This window comes from Panthera onca, chromosome C1 (genome assembly GCF_046562875.1).
Source record: "Panthera onca isolate mPanOnc1 chromosome C1, mPanOnc1 haplotype 2, whole genome shotgun sequence".
NCBI classification, from domain to species: Eukaryota; Metazoa; Chordata; class Mammalia; order Carnivora; family Felidae; genus Panthera; species Panthera onca.
In genome coordinates, this window is record NC_138346.1 from 28,743,909 (window position 1) to 28,762,186 (window position 18,278).

An 18,278-nucleotide genomic window follows, 5' to 3' on the forward strand; every position below is an offset into this window, starting at 1 on the left:
TCCCGGCGGGGCCAGCGCCAGCTGCTCGCGGTGCAGTGAGGCGGCGGGATCCCCAGGCTGCCGCACACCGCCTTCCTCTCGCCCAGGTGCTGCCAGGCGCGCTCGCCCTTCGTCCGGCTCCCGGACCCCGGTAGAACGCACGGTCGGCTCCTGCTCTGCCCCGCTCGGATCATGCGGGGGGCCCCGGAGGAGGAGAGGGCGAGTGACCGGCCTGCGGCGACCGCGTTCAGGGTGCGACCCCCTCTCTGAGAAGCCCCCACCTGCTGCCATGTGCCTCGCCTCGGGTACCCAGCCTATCGCCAAACTTTCCGGGTGCCAGCCCGTCTCTGAGTCGCATTTCTGAGAGACTGCCCCAGGAACAGGAGACCCAGGCTGGCTGACGACTATCTGCTTTTCAGGATCCGCGAAGGTGAGAGCCCGCGCCTAACCCTTTTCTTTCCGTTCGTTTCCCGGTTCCTCCGCGCTTTTCCCGGCGGCTGAGCTCTCTGACCCCGGGGTACAGCCTAGAAGGCCCAGCGTTAAGGGAGGAGGGGCGTGGGGGTGGGCCGGGAGTCAGTAGTTTGGTTCCCGGAGGTGGAGGGGAGGGAAGGAAGAGACATTAACTTGGAGATTTGGAGAGCGCTTGCGGGGACTGAGCGGTTGACTCCCTTCTAACTGGGAGTGGTTGCAATTTTTCTTCTCCCTCAGCTTCTTTTTTAAAGAGTACTTCTCCTGGAATCGGAGCCCTAACCGTTCCTCCCCAGCCCTATCTGGCGAAGAGCAGAGCGCTGCCTGCGGAGGCAGCGCCTTCCCGAAACAGTTTATCTTTGGACGGATTTAAGAGAAAAAGAAACCAACAGGTTGCCAGCCCCGGCGCCACACACGAGTCGGCGGAAAGGCCAGCCCGGTTTCCCCCGGCTGCGTGGGCCCCGCGCGGGCTGCGGCGGGCGCGGCGAGGGGAGGGAGGGGGCTATGGCTCGGCCTGACCCGTCCGCACCGCCCTCCCTGCTGCTGCTGCTCCTGGCGCAGCTGGCGGGCCGGGCGGCGGCTGCCTCCAAGGCCCCAGTGTGCCAGGAAATCACAGTGCCCATGTGCCGCGGCATCGGCTACAACCTGACGCACATGCCCAACCAGTTCAACCACGACACGCAGGACGAGGCGGGCCTGGAGGTGCATCAGTTCTGGCCGCTGGTGGAGATCCACTGCTCGCCGGACCTGCGCTTCTTCCTGTGCTCCATGTACACGCCCATCTGCCTGCCCGACTACCACAAGCCGCTGCCGCCCTGCCGCTCCGTGTGCGAGCGCGCCAAGGCCGGCTGCTCGCCGCTCATGCGCCAGTACGGCTTCGCCTGGCCGGAGCGCATGAGCTGCGACCGCCTCCCGGTGCTGGGCCGCGACGCCGAGGTCCTGTGCATGGATTACAACCGCAGCGAGGCCACCACGGCGCCCCCCAGGCCCTTCCCGGCCAAACCCACCCTCCCGGGCCCAGCGGGCGCACCGGCCTCAGGGGGCGAGTGCGCCGCCGGGGGCCCGTCGGTGTGCAAGTGCCGCGAGCCCTTCGTCCCCATCTTGAAGGAGTCTCACCCGCTCTACAACAAGGTGCGCACGGGCCAGGTGCCCAACTGCGCCGTGCCCTGCTACCAGCCCTCCTTCAGCCCCGACGAGCGCACGTTCGCCACCTTCTGGATTGGGCTGTGGTCTGTGCTGTGCTTCATTTCCACCTCCACCACGGTAGCCACCTTCCTAATAGACATGGAACGCTTCCGCTACCCTGAGCGTCCCATCATCTTCCTGTCTGCCTGCTACTTGTGCGTGTCGCTGGGCTTCCTGGTGCGCCTGGTGGTAGGCCACGCCAGCGTCGCCTGCAGCCGCGAGCACAGCCACATTCACTACGAGACGACGGGCCCTGCGCTGTGCACTGTCGTCTTCCTGCTGGTCTACTTCTTTGGGATGGCCAGCTCCATCTGGTGGGTCATCCTGTCGCTCACCTGGTTCTTGGCAGCTGGCATGAAGTGGGGCAACGAGGCCATCGCGGGCTATGCACAGTACTTCCACCTGGCCGCGTGGCTCATCCCCAGCGTCAAGTCCATCACGGCGCTGGCACTGAGCTCCGTGGATGGGGACCCGGTGGCCGGCATCTGCTACGTGGGCAACCAGAACCTGAACTCGCTGCGCGGCTTCGTGCTGGGCCCGCTGGTGCTCTACCTGCTGGTGGGCACCCTCTTCCTCCTGGCGGGGTTCGTGTCGCTCTTCCGCATCCGAAGCGTCATCAAGCAGGGCGGCACCAAGACGGACAAGCTGGAGAAGCTCATGATCCGCATCGGTATCTTCACTCTCCTGTACACCGTGCCCGCCAGCATCGTGGTGGCCTGCTACCTGTACGAGCAGCACTATCGCGAGAGCTGGGAGGCCGCGCTCACCTGCGCATGCCCGGGCCCCGACGCCGGCCAGCCGCGCGCCAAGCCCGAGTACTGGGTGCTCATGCTCAAGTACTTCATGTGCCTCGTGGTGGGCATCACGTCGGGCGTCTGGATTTGGTCCGGCAAGACTGTGGAGTCGTGGCGGCGCTTCACCAGCCGATGCTGCTGCCGCCCGCGGCGGGGCCACAAGAGCGGCGGCGCTACGGCCGCGGGGGACTATGAGGCGAGCGCCTCGCTCACGGGCAGGACCGGGCCGCCGGGCCCCCCCGCCGCCGCCGCCGCCGCCGCCGCCTACCACAAGCAGGTGTCCCTGTCGCACGTGTAGGACGCCGAAGCCCAGAGGGGCCGGGAGTGGAGGGAGGGGGGTTGTTTTGTTTGGTAGTTTTGCCAAGTTCACTTCCGTTTACCTTCATGGTGCTGATGCCCCCTCCTGGGGCAACTTGGAGAGAGGGGAAAGGGGCCCTTTCAAAGGCCGTACCGGTCCCAGGACTTCTCGAAGGGGCTCAGCCCACGTGTATTCTATTTTGTGTTTCTTACTACCATTTGTTTTTGTTTTTGTTTTTGTTTTAGGGGAACCCTGTTGTTAATTTATATGTAGTTTTCTTAATTTTTAACTTTGTTGCATTTTGGCAACAAAATTTACCTTTGCTTTGGGGGCTTTACAATCCTAAGGTTGGCATTATAATGAAGTTCCGCTTGGTTCAGGTTTCTTTGAACTGTGTGGTCTAAATTGGGAAAATATATTTCCTATACTTGTGTCTTTAAAACAAATGTGAACAGTGAAAGTTTAGGTTGCTATGAATGACTGGGAGGTTGTCAGGTGTGATTTTTCAGCTTGTTTTCTTTCACTGCTTAAAGTGTCCCAGACGCTTTAAGGCTGAGCTGCTGGTCTCTGTTTATAGTCCCTAAGTTAGAGGAAACCCCAATTCATGTCGAGGAGCGGGAGCATAATGGGGCTAGGGCCTCCCCAAAGTGACAAGGTTAGAGAGGAGAGCGTTTAACGATTTTGTGTGCCATGCTAGTTTTGTTTATTTATCGACCTTCGGTTTCTTTTCTGGAGTTCTGGTAATCGTTCTTATTCCTAACAGCACCCAGCATGGTCTTGAGTAAGTTAGAGGTAGCATCATAGAGTGCCGGTATAAATATTTGGAAAAGTGAAAATCTCGAGGATGGGGATTGGTTGAGCTTGAATTCTAGACTGGTAAAATGGCAGCTTTGTGCCAGAGAAGGAGTGGGTGGTTAACAGGCTTCAGTGATTCCATTTTTTTTTTTTTTTTTTTTAAGAACTCGTGTTCTGATTTTGGTAAAGGTAAACCCACTCCCTTCTTCTGGAAGTACTTAGAGATGGTTGTTAAAGGAGCTGCTTTTTAGATTTAAGGACTAAAATGGATATACCTCCAGTAATTAAGTAAATTTCTAACACTTATCTGCTCCACCCCATCCCACCTTTATCATGTTAAACAGTCTTTTTGCTTTTCTTAGTCCTCCTCTCCTGGAGAGCTGTGATTAAGAAACCCCACCCACCCTTGAATGGGGTGCTTGAGCTGGGGGCAGGGAGGCTGGCTACCTGTGAACAAACATTGGCAGCAATGAGGGAAAATAAGTGTCCCTGGACTTTGGACTCGTTTATTAGGCAGATATTCCAAAAGCAGCCAAACATTGCTCTCTGCAGTCTCCCCAAACAAATGACACCCATAATGCACGTGCAGAAGCTTTTAAAATATGGCTCAGGGGACTGCTGCAGGAGGAAAGCTGTCCTCTCTCCCCCACCTCAATATGTTTTTCTTTTTGCCGAGCACACACTTGCATGCACCCACATGCACGTACACATGCACTTTGCTATTAGAGAATTCTGTTTGCTTTCCGACATGCTTAACCGTTCATTAATATATGAAAGCCTATATATGAACACACACACACACACACACACACACACACACACACACAGGTTTCTTCACTATTTAAGAATTCTGTTTGCTTTTCTAATCTGTTTAACTGTTCCTTCATGAAGAGTGTGAGGCCATGACTTGGAGAAGGAGGTGACAGTGCAATGACCAGCAAAATACCAATGACCAGGGTTGAGTGGGGACCGAATTTAGGAAGCTCAAGTGACAAAAACAATGAAAATTTTAGAATGACTCCCTAGGAAAATGACGAGTCTAGGCATTTGTGCTTTATTTATACCAAAGTTGGGAATGTAAGATTTAAACCCAGGCCAGTTTTCACTTCATGGATATTAAGGAAACAAATGCACCGTTCCCATAGCGAACTTAAACACTTTGCTTCAGGGAGAAGCCTGGTATTGTAGTTTTGGGGACTCTCAAAAGCTGCTCGCTTTTATAAAAACTCACTGCTCTTACACACTCATACTCTGAATTGAAGTCAAAATTTCAGCGGATTCGACAAAACCTAGTACATAGAGCTACAGAACTTTTTGCACATCTTCTTGTCCTTACTCAGAAGCTGCTTCTTAGGACCTTCGAACAGATCCCCTGTCTGAGGGCCAATTCTTGTGTTTTTCAAATGAGGACCTTTCCCGATCACCTTGACCTCTTCCCTCTTTTAGTATGTCTTCCCAGAAAGTACACAGATGGTCATGCCGCCTCCGGTCATTGTGCTTAATTTGGGTTGACCCCTTGACTTTTTTTCTTTGTGGAGGAATCTAGAAAATGATGCACAGTGCATCTAAAAGTTGTGGGATGAAATGGATGAAAGTGGGTTAATTCTTCATTTTTTAAAAAAAATTAGTGTTTCATTTGGGCAACATGCCAAGCCTCACAAAAACAACCAATTTACTGTGAAGGAAAAAAAAGAAAAGCAGTTGAAAAAGGACAGTGAGCCAAGGAGGGGCAATATAAGTAATGCCTTTTGGGGTCTAGTTGCATACCACTTTTCAGAGATGCCCCTTTGTTTTCAGTCTGTGTTCTTGCCCCCGCTCTTCCTCTCCCATCCCTCAACGATAAAGCCTACCTGCTTCCCTAGAGTCTTCCTAATGTCAACTACCCCATCCCCCACCCAGGGGAGAGAAGCCAGATCTATTTATGGCCACCCTCTCTTTCCGTCCCACATGCTATTTCCCCCAGATTTGCATTTTTATTATGCAGACAGTTCATACTCATGAAAACAATTATAAAATGAAAGGTTGTGGGCGGTGGGGTCTAACAACTTCTTCACAGATAGCTTTGTGGAGTTGGAAAGGATTTATGGTTCAGTTTAATGGCACGTGTACAGCTTCCAGGTTGTCCCTTTCACAGGTCAGTTTTAAGCATTGTCGTGCTTCATGAGTTGGGGGTGAAGATTTAGAAAGTTGTCTAAAGGAACTAATGTGACCCGTCCGCGGATCCGTTGGCCAGACTTTTAGGAAGTCTCTTTAATTTATATGATTTCCCTCCTTACATTTTGATGTTGTCTAAATTGGCTGAGAATAATTTTTCTTGGTGCCTTATTGGTTTATCTTTGCAAACCTTTGTCATCTTTTCACATGACCGTTTCCAATGACGGGCCTGTGTGTGTGTGTGTGTGTGTGTGTGTAATTGTGTGCATGGACAGGCTTAAATAATGTGCCGACAGCACTGTTTCCAAGTTGGTATTCATTAGGCTGTTTCCTCCTGGGCCAGGGCTGCACTAATCCTGACACTGGCTGCCAGGAGAAAACCTCATGGATCCCACACCGAACCTTAATAACAGCATCCGTGACCTGCACTCTCAAGTACAGAATGGGAACCCCAGAGCTAGGAAACGTAGTCGTATATTTTAATGAACTGCTACCCCTGCTAAAGGGGCTTCTTTCACTTTTGTGCTCTACAGAAAGACCAAGGGGGGTAGGAGGGACAAAGCTTTGAATAACTGCTTTCTAACACCAAATGTGGCAAACAGGACAGAGAACGTCACACATCTAGGCAGGTGTGAGGTACAGTGGCTGAGAATTGCCTGCTCCCTCTGCGTGCCCTTTCTTGCCTCCAAAGTCCAAGCAAGTGATCCCAGGGGGGGAAATATGCCTGGAGGGGGGAGGGTGGTTCTGAGGGGAAGAAAAAAAAAAAAGCTACCAAGACATTAAAGCGGGGCAAAGGGTGGGCAGGATGTGAGGAACTAAGTAACCTGACTCAACTCTCAAAAGCTTCTAGCAGCTCACTGACAATTGCAGGATTCATTTCAGCCAGGACACTGTATGGGACACCATTGTGAGACAATATGACTTCGTGTTGTTACAAACTGTATGTATAGTATGTATGTGTTGTGGGTGTGTATATACATATAATATATATTATATATATGAGAGATTTAGTGACTTTGATACGGGTTTGGTGCAGGTGAACTTATTACTGAGCCACATGAGGCACATACCGAGTCAGTAGGTGGCGTCCAGGGCATTCAGTATGTTTTTTTTTTTATTTTTCACCCGTGTATAGTGCCTATCACTGCAGCATCCTCGCCGTTGCGTCCGACCCAGAATTCCCCAATCAGAGCCAGCGATATTTTATTTGTAGACAATCAACTTGAATCTATAAATTATTATTGGCAGAGGATTATAATTTTGACTCCGTAACATTAACAAAAGGAAACCCAGACATTCTCGATAGGTAGTTTTTGGTTTGGTTTTGTTCCTGGAAGTCCGTAGAGCAGCAGTTGTATGTGGTTATGTTAGTCTCAAGATGCTTAATTTGCTGACCTTATTATTTCAGAAAAGATTTTGTATGTATTATATTTGTGGGGAGGTAAAATAATGGTTTGAGATTTTTATCAAATATGGAGAGTAGTTATTTATGAAAAACAAAGAAATGTCTATTTTTGTTTCTTTGTTCCCAATTAATGTAGATAAATTTTAAAGTGCATTAAAACAATGGTAAAGAAAATAAAAAAGATGCTGTACAAGTCTTTTTCTCCTCATGCTTTTATGAAGACACACACTGCTTTCTAAGAGTGCTTGAGGAGATACGTGGATTCTAACTTCATAATCAGATTTCTCAGATGTACTTAAAAAGGCAATGCTTTTATTAGTATGAAAATCAAGCCAATTCCAGTCACCAGCAGCAAAACTAATGAAAACATGTTTTACTTGAATGTACTTAGGTTTCTCCTGCCGATCCTGTGATTGTTTCATGAATCCCTTGAAGAAATGAAGGGAAATACACGTAAGACCAGCAACCTTGCCTGAGATCGTTTTCTATTTTATCAGCTCTCCATCTGTACTTGATACTGAACCTCTTTGAATAGAGGTGATGCTGTTGTGTGTCTGGTTGTTGGGGGGGGGGGGGCGCGGGCAGGGACTCTCAAAACCGTTTGTCATTCAGCAGTTAGATCCACAACTTAGTATTAAGCCCTGAATACAAGTCAGGGAGCCCAGAGAAGAGGCTAGAAATTGATTTAGAGTTGGCACCTCCCTGATAATCTGCTGCCTGATAAACCTGAGATACTATTGTCAGAGTCCTTTCTCCTGGCTGCCTGTTGGCCAAACGCAGAGTAGTCCCCAGTCCACGGACCATCGCCTGTTAATGCCTGGGATGTCCGTGTTTTCCAGCATCGCTCTGAGGCGTAAGTATGTCGAAGACGGGTAATTAGGGTCTTCACGTTTTGTTGGAGGGAGATAAGACAAATCTAAGAGGTGGACAACAATATGAGCATATGTAATTTAATGTCAGAGTGAGTGCTGTGAACATTGTCAGATTCATATAGAAGTGAGGACGGTTGGGAGAAGCAGAATGGAAGACCCCGTTGTTGAGCTGAATCCTGACGGAAGAACAGAGCTGCACCTTCCATGTGCAGGACTCTGGCGGTGGCACACCCTCCCAGGGCTTCCTCATTGCTCATTTCTCCCCAGTGGAAAAGGGGGTAGGAGTAAAGCTACAGGCCGGGGCAAAGGGACTGTAGGGACTTAGCAGGTTGGAGAAAAAGGTGGGGTCCAGAGTATTATTGGTAATAATTCTTTTTAAATGTTTATTTTTGAGCAAGTGAGAGGGGGGAAGGGCACACACACACACACACACACACACACACACACACACAGAATCCGAAGCAGGCTCCAGGCTCTGATCCGTCAGCACAGAGCCCTACACGGGGCTCGAACCCACAAACTTGAGATCATGACCTGAGCTGAAGTCCGGCACCTAACTGACTGAGCCACCCAGGCGCCCCGGTAATAATTCTTTTAGTGATTTAGAGCTTTTTAGTTTGTCACCAATGGAAATGGGATTGAGAGGCAGTAGAATGGATGCCAAGTCTTTAAAGACTTGGCAGCTAGACAGCAAGGGATTCAAGTTCCCGCTCCTCCATTTATGGGTTGTGTGACCCTGGACATATTAATCTCTGAGTTTTTCAGCTTTCTCATCTGTGAAAGAGGCAGAATAGCACTGATCTTAGGGCTGAGGGGAGCTAAAGGATGAGATCAGGTTAAGGTAAAGCAAGGAAGCAGCAACGGTTTAGGCATGGAACGGAAAGCGAATGGATATAATCTTCTGGAGTTCCTACTAAAAATGTAGATTCAGGGCGCCTGGGTGGTTCAGTCGGTTAAGCGGCCGACTTTGGCTCAGGTCGTGATCTCGCGGTCCGTGAGTTCGAGCCCCGTGTCAGGCTCTGTGCTGACAGCTCAGAGTCTGGAGCCTGTTTCAGATTCTGTGTCTCCCTCTCTCTGACCCTCCCCCGTTCATGCTCTGTCTCTCTCTGTCTCAAAAATAAATAAACGTTAAAAAAAAAAATTAAAAAAAAAATTAAAATGTAGATTCCCAGGCTTAAGCTCCAGGAATTGAGATTCAGTAGGTCTGGGGCCCATAAAGCTGTTTTTTTTTTTTTTTTTTTTTTAAAGAAAAGTTTATTTTGGACTTACTTTATGTTTATAGAAAATTTGCAAAGATAATCCAGTTCCTGTATACCCCTTAATCATTTTGCCCTAATGCTAACATGTCATCAAAGGTCACTGTCAAAATGAAGAAGTCAACACTGGCACGTTACCATTAACTCCAGACTTCATTTGGATCTCACCAGATTTTCCACTAATGTTCTTTATCTATTCCAGGATCCAATACAGGATTCCACATTGCATTTAGAGAAGCTTCGTTTTTCATAGGCACTTTCAGCTGATGAGAGGTAGGTGGTCTGGGGACCGTATCCTGAGAAATAATAGGGCAAGTAAAGGACCGAGCAATCGCCCCATCCTCACACTGGGAAGACGAAGCAGTTTTGAAGAACAAGGGGGGATGTAGACGGCTGGTGTTAAAAAGGTGGAATGGAATCCCCTCCATGAGACGAGAGGGGTTATGTCAGGAAGTGAGGGGCCCGTTCCTAATGCCAGCTGAAATGAGTCTTGGAGCTGGAAGGTGGGGATGCTACCTGGAGTAAAGAGATCCATCTTGGGTTGGGGGCAGGTCAGGGGAGTCAACAAAGGCAGTGTGTGGGGAGCTGCTTTGGGGAACCCGGGGAGGGCTCCGGTAGGTGACTGTAGGAGCTTACAAGGGGCCGGTTCAGCCTGGGAGCCCCACAGTCCTGTATTTTCTGGAACCTGATGAAAATGCTTTAGAAATAGGTCACAGTAGTAACTGACATCACGCACTACCACACTGGGCACTAGCAGAGGTGGAGCGGGGAGACGGTCTTGTTGAGGGAGGACCCTCACCAGCGGCGGGAGGTGCACACGCTGAAGCTCTGCCTTGGAAGACTCTCCCCCCACAGTGAGATCACGGGGGCCCCGTCTGGGTGCCAGAAGACAAGGTTAGTAGAACTGAGAAGGGTAAGAGGAGGAAGGAATAGATGTTTTAAGAAAAAGCTAGCAGAATGACTTTCGGTCTTGAAGTAGATGCTATGGAAACCTTCCTGAGGACTTTAGGTCCGGAGGCAATCACTGAATTTCTCTACCCCCCTCAGAGGACGTAGTTCCCTCCGCAGCATTTCCCATCATTACCACCTAACCTGTTGCCTCTTAAAAGAACGTTAACCTTCTTTCGTTTGATTTGAGATTCCTCATTTCTGTACTATCTCACTTAGTTCTTTCTGCACCCTATAAATGCTAAACCACAGATATTCTTAAAATTTGTATCCTATTAAGTACGTGTTGGCTCATGGGCCAAACCCATTAAAGACAGGGTAGTGGAAACTGCCTCAGAAACCAAACCGACCGCACCCGTGTACCTCAGGAACAGGCCTTGCCGAAGGGTTCCCAGATCTGCTTTCTTGCCGGCACAGTGTCTGGCCAGCCAGGTCAGTACGTGGCTAAGACTTCAGGCAATCAGGTCCTTAACTTGCTAGATGCTGCGTGTAATCTAGATTCTGCATAGAAACGAGCGCTTACCTGGGAGTGGCTGCCGGCTGCCGAGCGCTTTTCCAAGCAGCTCCACACTCCAGGATGCAGCCTCTGGTTGAGGGAACAGCTGTAGTCGTATAACGTGTGACTAGAGAGAAGTTTCGGTGATGAAAGACCAATTTAGCTAACTTCTATGCTGTAGCTAAACTTTTCCAAAAAAACATTGTATAACCTGAATACAGAGGGAATTATTTTCCTGTGAATACTGGCTTCAGCATGCTTTTCCTTTAAATCAAGTAGTATTTATACATACAGGAAAACTAAACCAAGAGATGAACCTCACACTGTTACAAAACCAAGATTAAGTGGTGTTGGATTTCAGTAATGTATGAGCATATGGGGCACATTCAGTGTAAATGTCAAAGAAAAGGTCGTGATGGAATCTGATACGGCAGGGAGAGTTTCTCTTTAACCAGAAGCACTGGGCCCGAAGAATCTTAGAATGAACCATATGAAACTGCTGATAGGCAAGCATTTTTTTTTTTTTTTTTTTTTTACCTCCAGAGATGGCAATTTCATTTGGTTCAAACATAGATTTCGGACCTTTGTCTTTGCCTTGTAAAGGAAAGAATACTTAGAGGCTCAGTTCACAATATATCAGAATTAAAATTTCACTGAGAAAAACTAAAATTGAAGATAAATGAGATGAGATGGTTCGATCTAACCCTTCCCAGGTATAAAACCCTGAGAAAACTGCCACAGGTACTACCCCATTAGCAACTAGTTTCCAGACCCTGCAACATTTGTCAGAGAACCTACCAGCTTTCAGTGATGTTTATTATCTTTACCCTAAGTTGACTTGACTTCTCCTTTATCACAATGGCTATATTGCCACCTAGAATTAAAACCAAAGGGGAAAGAGTAATTTGTGATTCTCCTGCTACCCGCTTGTTCTTGAAGCTAGTCTTACACAGTGTTCCTCCCCCCACCAGACTTTAACATCTGACCCCTCGTGTCAGCATTTCTGCCTAGTGGCTGGCATAGTAAAGGGGAGACAGTCTTAACAGTGTTTTGAGACAGAATTCCCTTTTCAATGAAATCAGATCATTTATCCTCACCAGCAGTTTCTCAAGAACAAAGTGATTAGCTGGTGATGTGACCTTCGGTAGTGAATGAAGGTGGAAGAGAATACGGCCAGACTCTCAGTTTACTGAGCATTTTGCTCGAGTGGACAGGGTCTTAGTTCTTAACTTTTTTTTTTTTTTTTTAATTGAGAGACAGAGCATGAGCATGGGGCAGAGAGAGGGGGAGACACAGAATCCGAAGCAGGCTCCAGGCTCTGAGCTGTCAGCACAGAGCCCCACGCGGGGCTCGAACTCAAACCGTGAGATCATGACCTAAGACGAATTTGGAGGCTTAACCGACTGAGCCACCCAGGTGCCGCAGGGTCTTCCTTTTAAAGACACCTTATGGAGATTTGGCGTATTTCTCACTGAAATGTTAAGTTTGAAGATAGCATATTAAAGTCAAAATATGTGGGTGGTTTTTCTTTTTATAGCAATGTTCCTGTGCTTCCATTTTCTTTTCTGTTTTGTTTTCTTAAGTTTTTATTTGAGAGAAAGAACACGTGAGTGGGGGAGGGACAGAGAGAAAGGGAGAGAGAGAATCCCAAGATTCTGCTGATAATACAGAGCCTGACAGGGGGCTCAATCTCATGAACTGTGAGATCGTGACCTGAGCTGAAACCACGAGTAGGACACTTGACCAACTGAGGCACCCAGGCTCCCCTTTCCAACCAGCCTCCAGGTTTTCAAAACTGCTGGAGATCCTCATATAGCTCACATTCTGATTCTACAGTATTCCTGTAATTCCTTTCTCTCTGGTATATTCTACCGAATCTCTCAGTGTGCTTTCTTCCCTCTTGGCACAATGATGAACTGTTGAAAGATGCCATCTACTGCACTGTGCCTCCGAGCACAATGGCCAGCGGTTTTAAATGTACCAAACTACCTGCAGGTCCAAAAGAGCAGAAGCCAAAGAAATACATGACTACATTGAAACAGAGGCAAGGATCAAACCCATCACGAATGGTCAGTCTGAAAATGCTTTAAGACCCTACTATTAGAGCTGACTGAAAGCATTTCAGTTAGAATACTAGGTGAACTGAATGTTACACACTAGCCATATTTTAATTAAAATAGAGTTTATTAGCTTTTCTTTTAATATAAACATGAGGAAGAAAAACCACATACATTGTAGCATTCTTTTCAAAATAAGACTGTAATCAATACTTGAATCTCCAAGCTCCGAACTCCACAAAACATTTTTTTGAGGTGGTAGATTGTAATATTTTATATACTGTTATTTATCATTTATGTCTCTGTCCTTTAAAAATGATGGAACCTGCAGCACTCAATAGAATATGAAGCCTTGCTATACTGAGAGAAAGTATTCCTGGCCCAGAAATGCTGTGTTTACAGGCAAAATTCCTAGGATTACATTTGAGAAGGTAGGAGAAAGATCTCACGTGGTTAAGAACACGAATCTTTTTTTTCTTTTTTTTTTTTTTAACATTTCAAGTTTAGGTGACATCATTACCAATGTCCTGGAAGACTGATTTCTTAACTCCCTGCCCTTTAAAGCCTGAGGTGAGGGTTCCTCTTAAATAGCAGGACTTGAAACGAGACATCTCCAGCCAGGTTAACACGTAGGATAGAAAAGCTGTTTCCTATCCCCTACTTTCATATCACTACTATTAGAGTCCAATTCATTTCAGTTTATTACATGTGAATTACCATTGCTCTTCATAATCCTTACCAAATCTAGAAAAAAGAAACTCAGGTGATCAAAGCAGGTAAACGGCACAGCCCTGCAAAGGACTACTTTCAAAGGGGAGGGCATGTCTATGAAGGTACAAGGTATCTTTAAAGTCTTAGTGCAACTTTAAGCTTTGATACCTGTGGAAGTATAAATGCTACAAACTTACAAAACACCATTTAAAAGTTTAGGTATTTCTTGTAAACTTAACTAGTTTTGTAAATTCTAAATATTAAACTTCTAATTTTAATTTTTTGCTTCAGCCAATGTTTGCCATCTTCAAGAGGGGCTGAAACAAAAAATTAAAATTAAAAGCTTAATATTTAAAATTTACAAAACTAGAGAAGTTTACTAGAAATGTAATTAAACTTTCAAGTGATATTTTGTTAAGTCTGTGGCATTTATACTTCAGCAGGGCCCTGGAGGGCCCAAGCACACCATATTTAAGCTGAAAGTTGCAATAAGATTTTCAGGACACCTTCTATTTCACTACCTGCTTGTTACCACTGGACCACCATGTTGGTTGGAATTATGAAAATATATTTTAATACACGCATTTAACAAAGAGGAAAATCGTCAGAAAATGAGAAGCACCATTATAGTTCACAAGAAATGCAGCATGGACCCAATAGAAGTAGATAATCGATAATGTACTTTCTCTTGTTTATGATCCCAAACATACTAATAACGCTAATAAGTAGTGCTTGCAAAGAATTTGAACGACAAGTGTTATTCGGCAGCTTTTTGGTTTAAACTGATTGCCAATAACGACCAGCAGCTTCAATGGTAAAGTAGGGAGGAAGAACCCTTCGATACCTCACAACGCTACAGTCTGTTCCTAAGTGGCTTTATGAGTTGTTAGGAGTCCCATGTTTCAATGGTAATACTGCATTGATTCTAAAGAAATATGCAGCAAAATGAGGGAGGGGCAAGAAAAATAGAAAAACATAAAAGTTATATATAGTTAGTGTCTTGTCTAAAAATTTTAAAACCTCACTTAGCTCACAGCTATAAGCCTACATAGTAAGCAAATATCTGTGTGTGGGTTGGAGCTTTTGCTTTGGAGTGGTTTTTGTAACTCTGTTTACATTAAAAAGGACAAAGGAGTGTGTTGCATTGACAAGTTCCATTCTTTCCTATGAGCATAATCCTTGCGGTCCACGAGTCTCTTGACTTTCTTTTAGGTGAAAATACTAACTTTGCTGGTTTTTGAGCAGGAGAGGTGGTATTTCTCCAGTCCTTGTAGGCGAGGGGTTCGTGATGTTACAACCCCTCCTTCCTCCCTTAAGAGAGGATGGCATTAGAGCGCTGAATACCAATGAAATTATCAGCGCTGAAAGACCTTCTCATAGCAGCTCTGCACAAGTCTTTGTATTTGTCTTCACACAACCTGGAAATGGCCTGGAAAGTCAAACAGAACACAAGAACAATTTAAAAACAAAAAAACCTTTAAAAAAAAAAAAAAAAAAAAAAAAAGCATCATTGGTAAGCCACACAGCCACACTCCTTCAGATACTTCACAGTTACTGCTACCTTGGAGAGCTGGGGTCTATGCTCCCAGATTCTGGGGATGCTCCTTCCTGCCAATTCACTAAGGTAAAATCCTTAAGAGGCTATGATTGATCCTTGGGGCAAAGAAGAATTTAAAAACTGGGTTCCAAAGATGTGAAACGTATTGTGACAGGCTCCTAACAGCACCACACTTGCTCCTTCAACATAATGAACATGGACCTGGGCAAAAATCAGCATTTTCTCAGCTAGTCAACGTCTTTCCAGTCTGCAGTGATTATCACATACTCTCAGCAAATTTTCCCAGGGCAGACACGTGCTGGACTTGATTGGAAGGTAGGAGGTCTAACGCCTGAAGTGCCAAAGAGGGCTGTTTCACTTGCATATCAACCAGGGCAGAAAATCCCTGATTGCAAAGTGCCACCCAAGGTACCCCCAAAAGTGTCCATTGTAAATGTGTTTGAAATTTCAGTTGTGACTACTTCTGCTGTACGCTCACCCACAGTCATAAGGCATACGTGCTACTTTGTCTCCGGTATGTTACCGTTTCCATTAAAAGCCCTACACCAGTACTGGAAACGCGATATACAGTCTAAGTACAGGTTTCTCAGGTGAGCCACTAATGCTATGTTTAAGAAACTCATGGGATTGAACTGTGCTATCTATAGAAAACACCAGCATGAATTTGCAAACCGAGTAAAAGACAGTTAAGAGCAGTGAGTCGATTATGTATGTAGACATGATTAGGGATACAACCATACATTATTCACGAATGGTTATATGGAAGGGTAGAGGTTCAAATGGATCAAAAGGAAAACCATTAAGAACAGGTTAAATCTGATTTAAGATATTCTGAATTATGGTCACAGAAGAGACACCTATATACTTCTTTAAAATGATGTGAGGTCTTTATATAAATCATAAAAGACACCGGAAAAATGCTGCCAAAGGGTTAATAAGCTCTTCGATGTGTTCATTGAAAAGCTTTCCGTTTTGCGAATCACTGCCGAATGAGATTTAGCCACAGACGTGGGTTTTTTGGTGGCTGACAGAAAAGCCTGACTGATGACTTCACAGCCTTACCTCTAGGTTCTGTGCTCTTTCTTTGCTAAGAGGAGCAAACAGAAAATTCAAGTTGTTGTCATCTGCTAAGGAGCGAAGGTCAAAGTAGTATTTGGCATAAACACTGGCGGGAACATTAATATTAAACTGAAGTAGCTCCAAAAAATGCCTTTCCATCTCATTCCTGGGGGAAGAGACAAAACCAACACAGGACAATTTTAGTCAACTGGGCTATCTTCAAAAGTATCATTCTGAGCTACTAGGAGAGCTCTAAATTCTGTTTTGAAACAAATAAAGGCTCCCTGGCTGGATTAATACACTAATGCTCCAACAAGGTACAGCTATTTGTGGTCCTTTCTGCATCCCAGCACTTTGAGTTTGGGACAAGGGGGAAGAGGTTATGGCCCTCTTATGCACTCCTGCTGCTGACTCAGGGGCTCATTCTTCAGAGTTCCATTAGTGCAGCTGTACGATTCATGCTCCACGCTCACTCACAAGGCCCCACTATAGTGATCAGATGAAAGGAGTGATGTGTGCTGTTTATTAGCTCTGAAGAACTTGCAGACATTTTCACCGGGCCGATAACAGGAAGGGGCTTATTGAAGTAGAGACGCGCCAACAAAAGGAGTGGGCACATCACCACGGCAACAAATGGATCCATCGAGAGCCACTGCTATTATCTCTGAGGGGGAAAAACTCTTGAAGCAACAAGGATTCATCTCAAATAAATAAATAAATAAGCTACATTCGATGGAAAAGGGAATCCCCTCCCCCAGTGCATGGGACTATGTCAAAGGGCATTCATAAATGTAAGTTTCTGTTCACCTTAGTCTTACTAGGGCAAGAGATTGTCACTATGACAGGACAGGATGTACTTTTTAAACTCTGACAGGCAGAACGATCAAAGAGATGTCATGGCTAGACAGCTCACTTTACGATAGGACCTCTGATAGAGCACTGGACTCCAACAGCATGTCTCATGTTGGGAATGCAACCCCAAGATGTGTCGCCAGCCCCTGTCAGAACAGAGTGTGAACACAGCCGCCTGGGGCGAGTTCAATAAAACAGGAAAGGAAAGTGTTAGGAGCAGTCCTCTGCTACACATGACTTTACAGCTTCCTTGCCAAATATTTAATAAATTAAAAATTTACCATGTTCACAGTAATCCTTTTAGGGAAATACATAAAAATGGCAAATACCTGAAAAAACGCAAGAGGGTAATTTTATAACCTATTTGGTTTCTCGGTTTTAATATTTTAATCCACTGGACAGATCAACAAATGCCTGATGCTCTCCTGTATGGAGAACATTCAGAATATGAACAGAAGAGATGAGGTGCTCGTTTGTTGAATTTTAAACCCAATCGAACCTACTTCCAAATTTAATTTCCTGTTCATATGACTGCAAGTCTATAGAAATGTAAATCAGATAATGTTTTGATAATGAGCTAATCAGGACTTAATTTACTACAGGAATAAATGCACTTCACTATCCCTTTTATATTTCCTCCACTAATACATTTTAATTGTGTAGAAATACAGTACTTCATAGGATTAACATGTCTATAATCAAGGTTTAATCACCGAAGAAAAGCATTATGCCTATAGGATATGCGTCTTCTGGGTTGTGTTTTAAATAGCTAGATGGCTGAATAGCACACCATTTACGGGCACAGCAAATTTTCTGAAGAGCAGCTGCTCAGTTTAACTTACTCTTTTGAAGGGAATATATTCTAAAGCGTGGATGCTAGAAAGTGTGAAGAAAAAGTGGATAGACAGCGATTTTTCAATTGAGACTCAAAATGAGACCATTACACGTTGAAGGCAACAGCAGGGGGACAACACAAATGTGTATTAAACACTTCGTTGTGATACTTTCCAGGTTCCAAAGACCGTAAACAAAACAACCTATTATAAACATAGCTCCTGGTGCTTCTCTGATCGTGTAAAAAACTTGTTTACAACGAGTCTTCCTGTAGCTAGACACTGCCACCACTGCTCCTGGAACTCGCTCTTATGAGCTTCCACACTTCCCAGCGGGCTCTGATGTTCTCACTGGAATCAGAGGCCCAGCCAGCTTCAACACGGGTTCTCAGCTGCCGCCACGGCAGGGCTAGTGTTCAGGACTACACGTTTTTCTTCCTTTAAGGGACCAGAGCTTGAAGACAACAGTGGTGATCAAAGTCTCTTTAGCTTCTGCAACTTCCCAAACCACTTTTATTCATTTCAAATCCATTATTTGCCATTACACCATTTGCTACT

At 45.9% G+C, this 18,278-nt stretch overlaps 2 protein-coding genes across 3 annotated transcripts in view; one reads left to right on the forward strand and one right to left on the reverse strand.

Moving 5' to 3' along the window:
- The first annotated feature begins 297 nt into the window (after positions 1 to 297).
- On the forward strand, positions 298 to 7,939 carry FZD5 (frizzled class receptor 5). The gene is made up of 2 exons (XM_060623223.3): positions 298 to 409; positions 688 to 7,939. Exon 2 carries the CDS (start codon positions 952 to 954, stop codon positions 2,722 to 2,724), a length of 1,773 nt encoding a protein of 590 aa, XP_060479206.1. The 5' UTR covers positions 298 to 409; positions 688 to 951; the 3' UTR covers positions 2,725 to 7,939.
- A 4,874-nt stretch (positions 7,940 to 12,813) lies between these two features.
- Positions 12,814 to 18,278, reverse strand: part of CCNYL1 (cyclin Y like 1) — a 36,780-nt gene continuing 31,315 nt past the window's right edge. For both annotated transcript variants that reach the window (XM_060623226.3, XM_060623224.3), the window contains 2 exons: positions 16,039 to 16,201; positions 12,814 to 14,847 (listed from right to left, as the gene is read on the reverse strand). In XM_060623226.3, the coding sequence (XP_060479209.1) occupies positions 14,731 to 14,847; positions 16,039 to 16,201 (280 nt within the window). In that variant the 3' untranslated portion in view covers positions 12,814 to 14,730. The remainder of the gene's footprint in view (positions 14,848 to 16,038; positions 16,202 to 18,278) is intronic.

Excerpts from the sequence above, each read along its gene's own strand:
- FZD5 (XM_060623223.3), top strand. The coding sequence starts at position 952 with ATGGCTCGGCCTGACCCGTCCGCACCGCCCTCCCTGCTGCTGCTGCTC.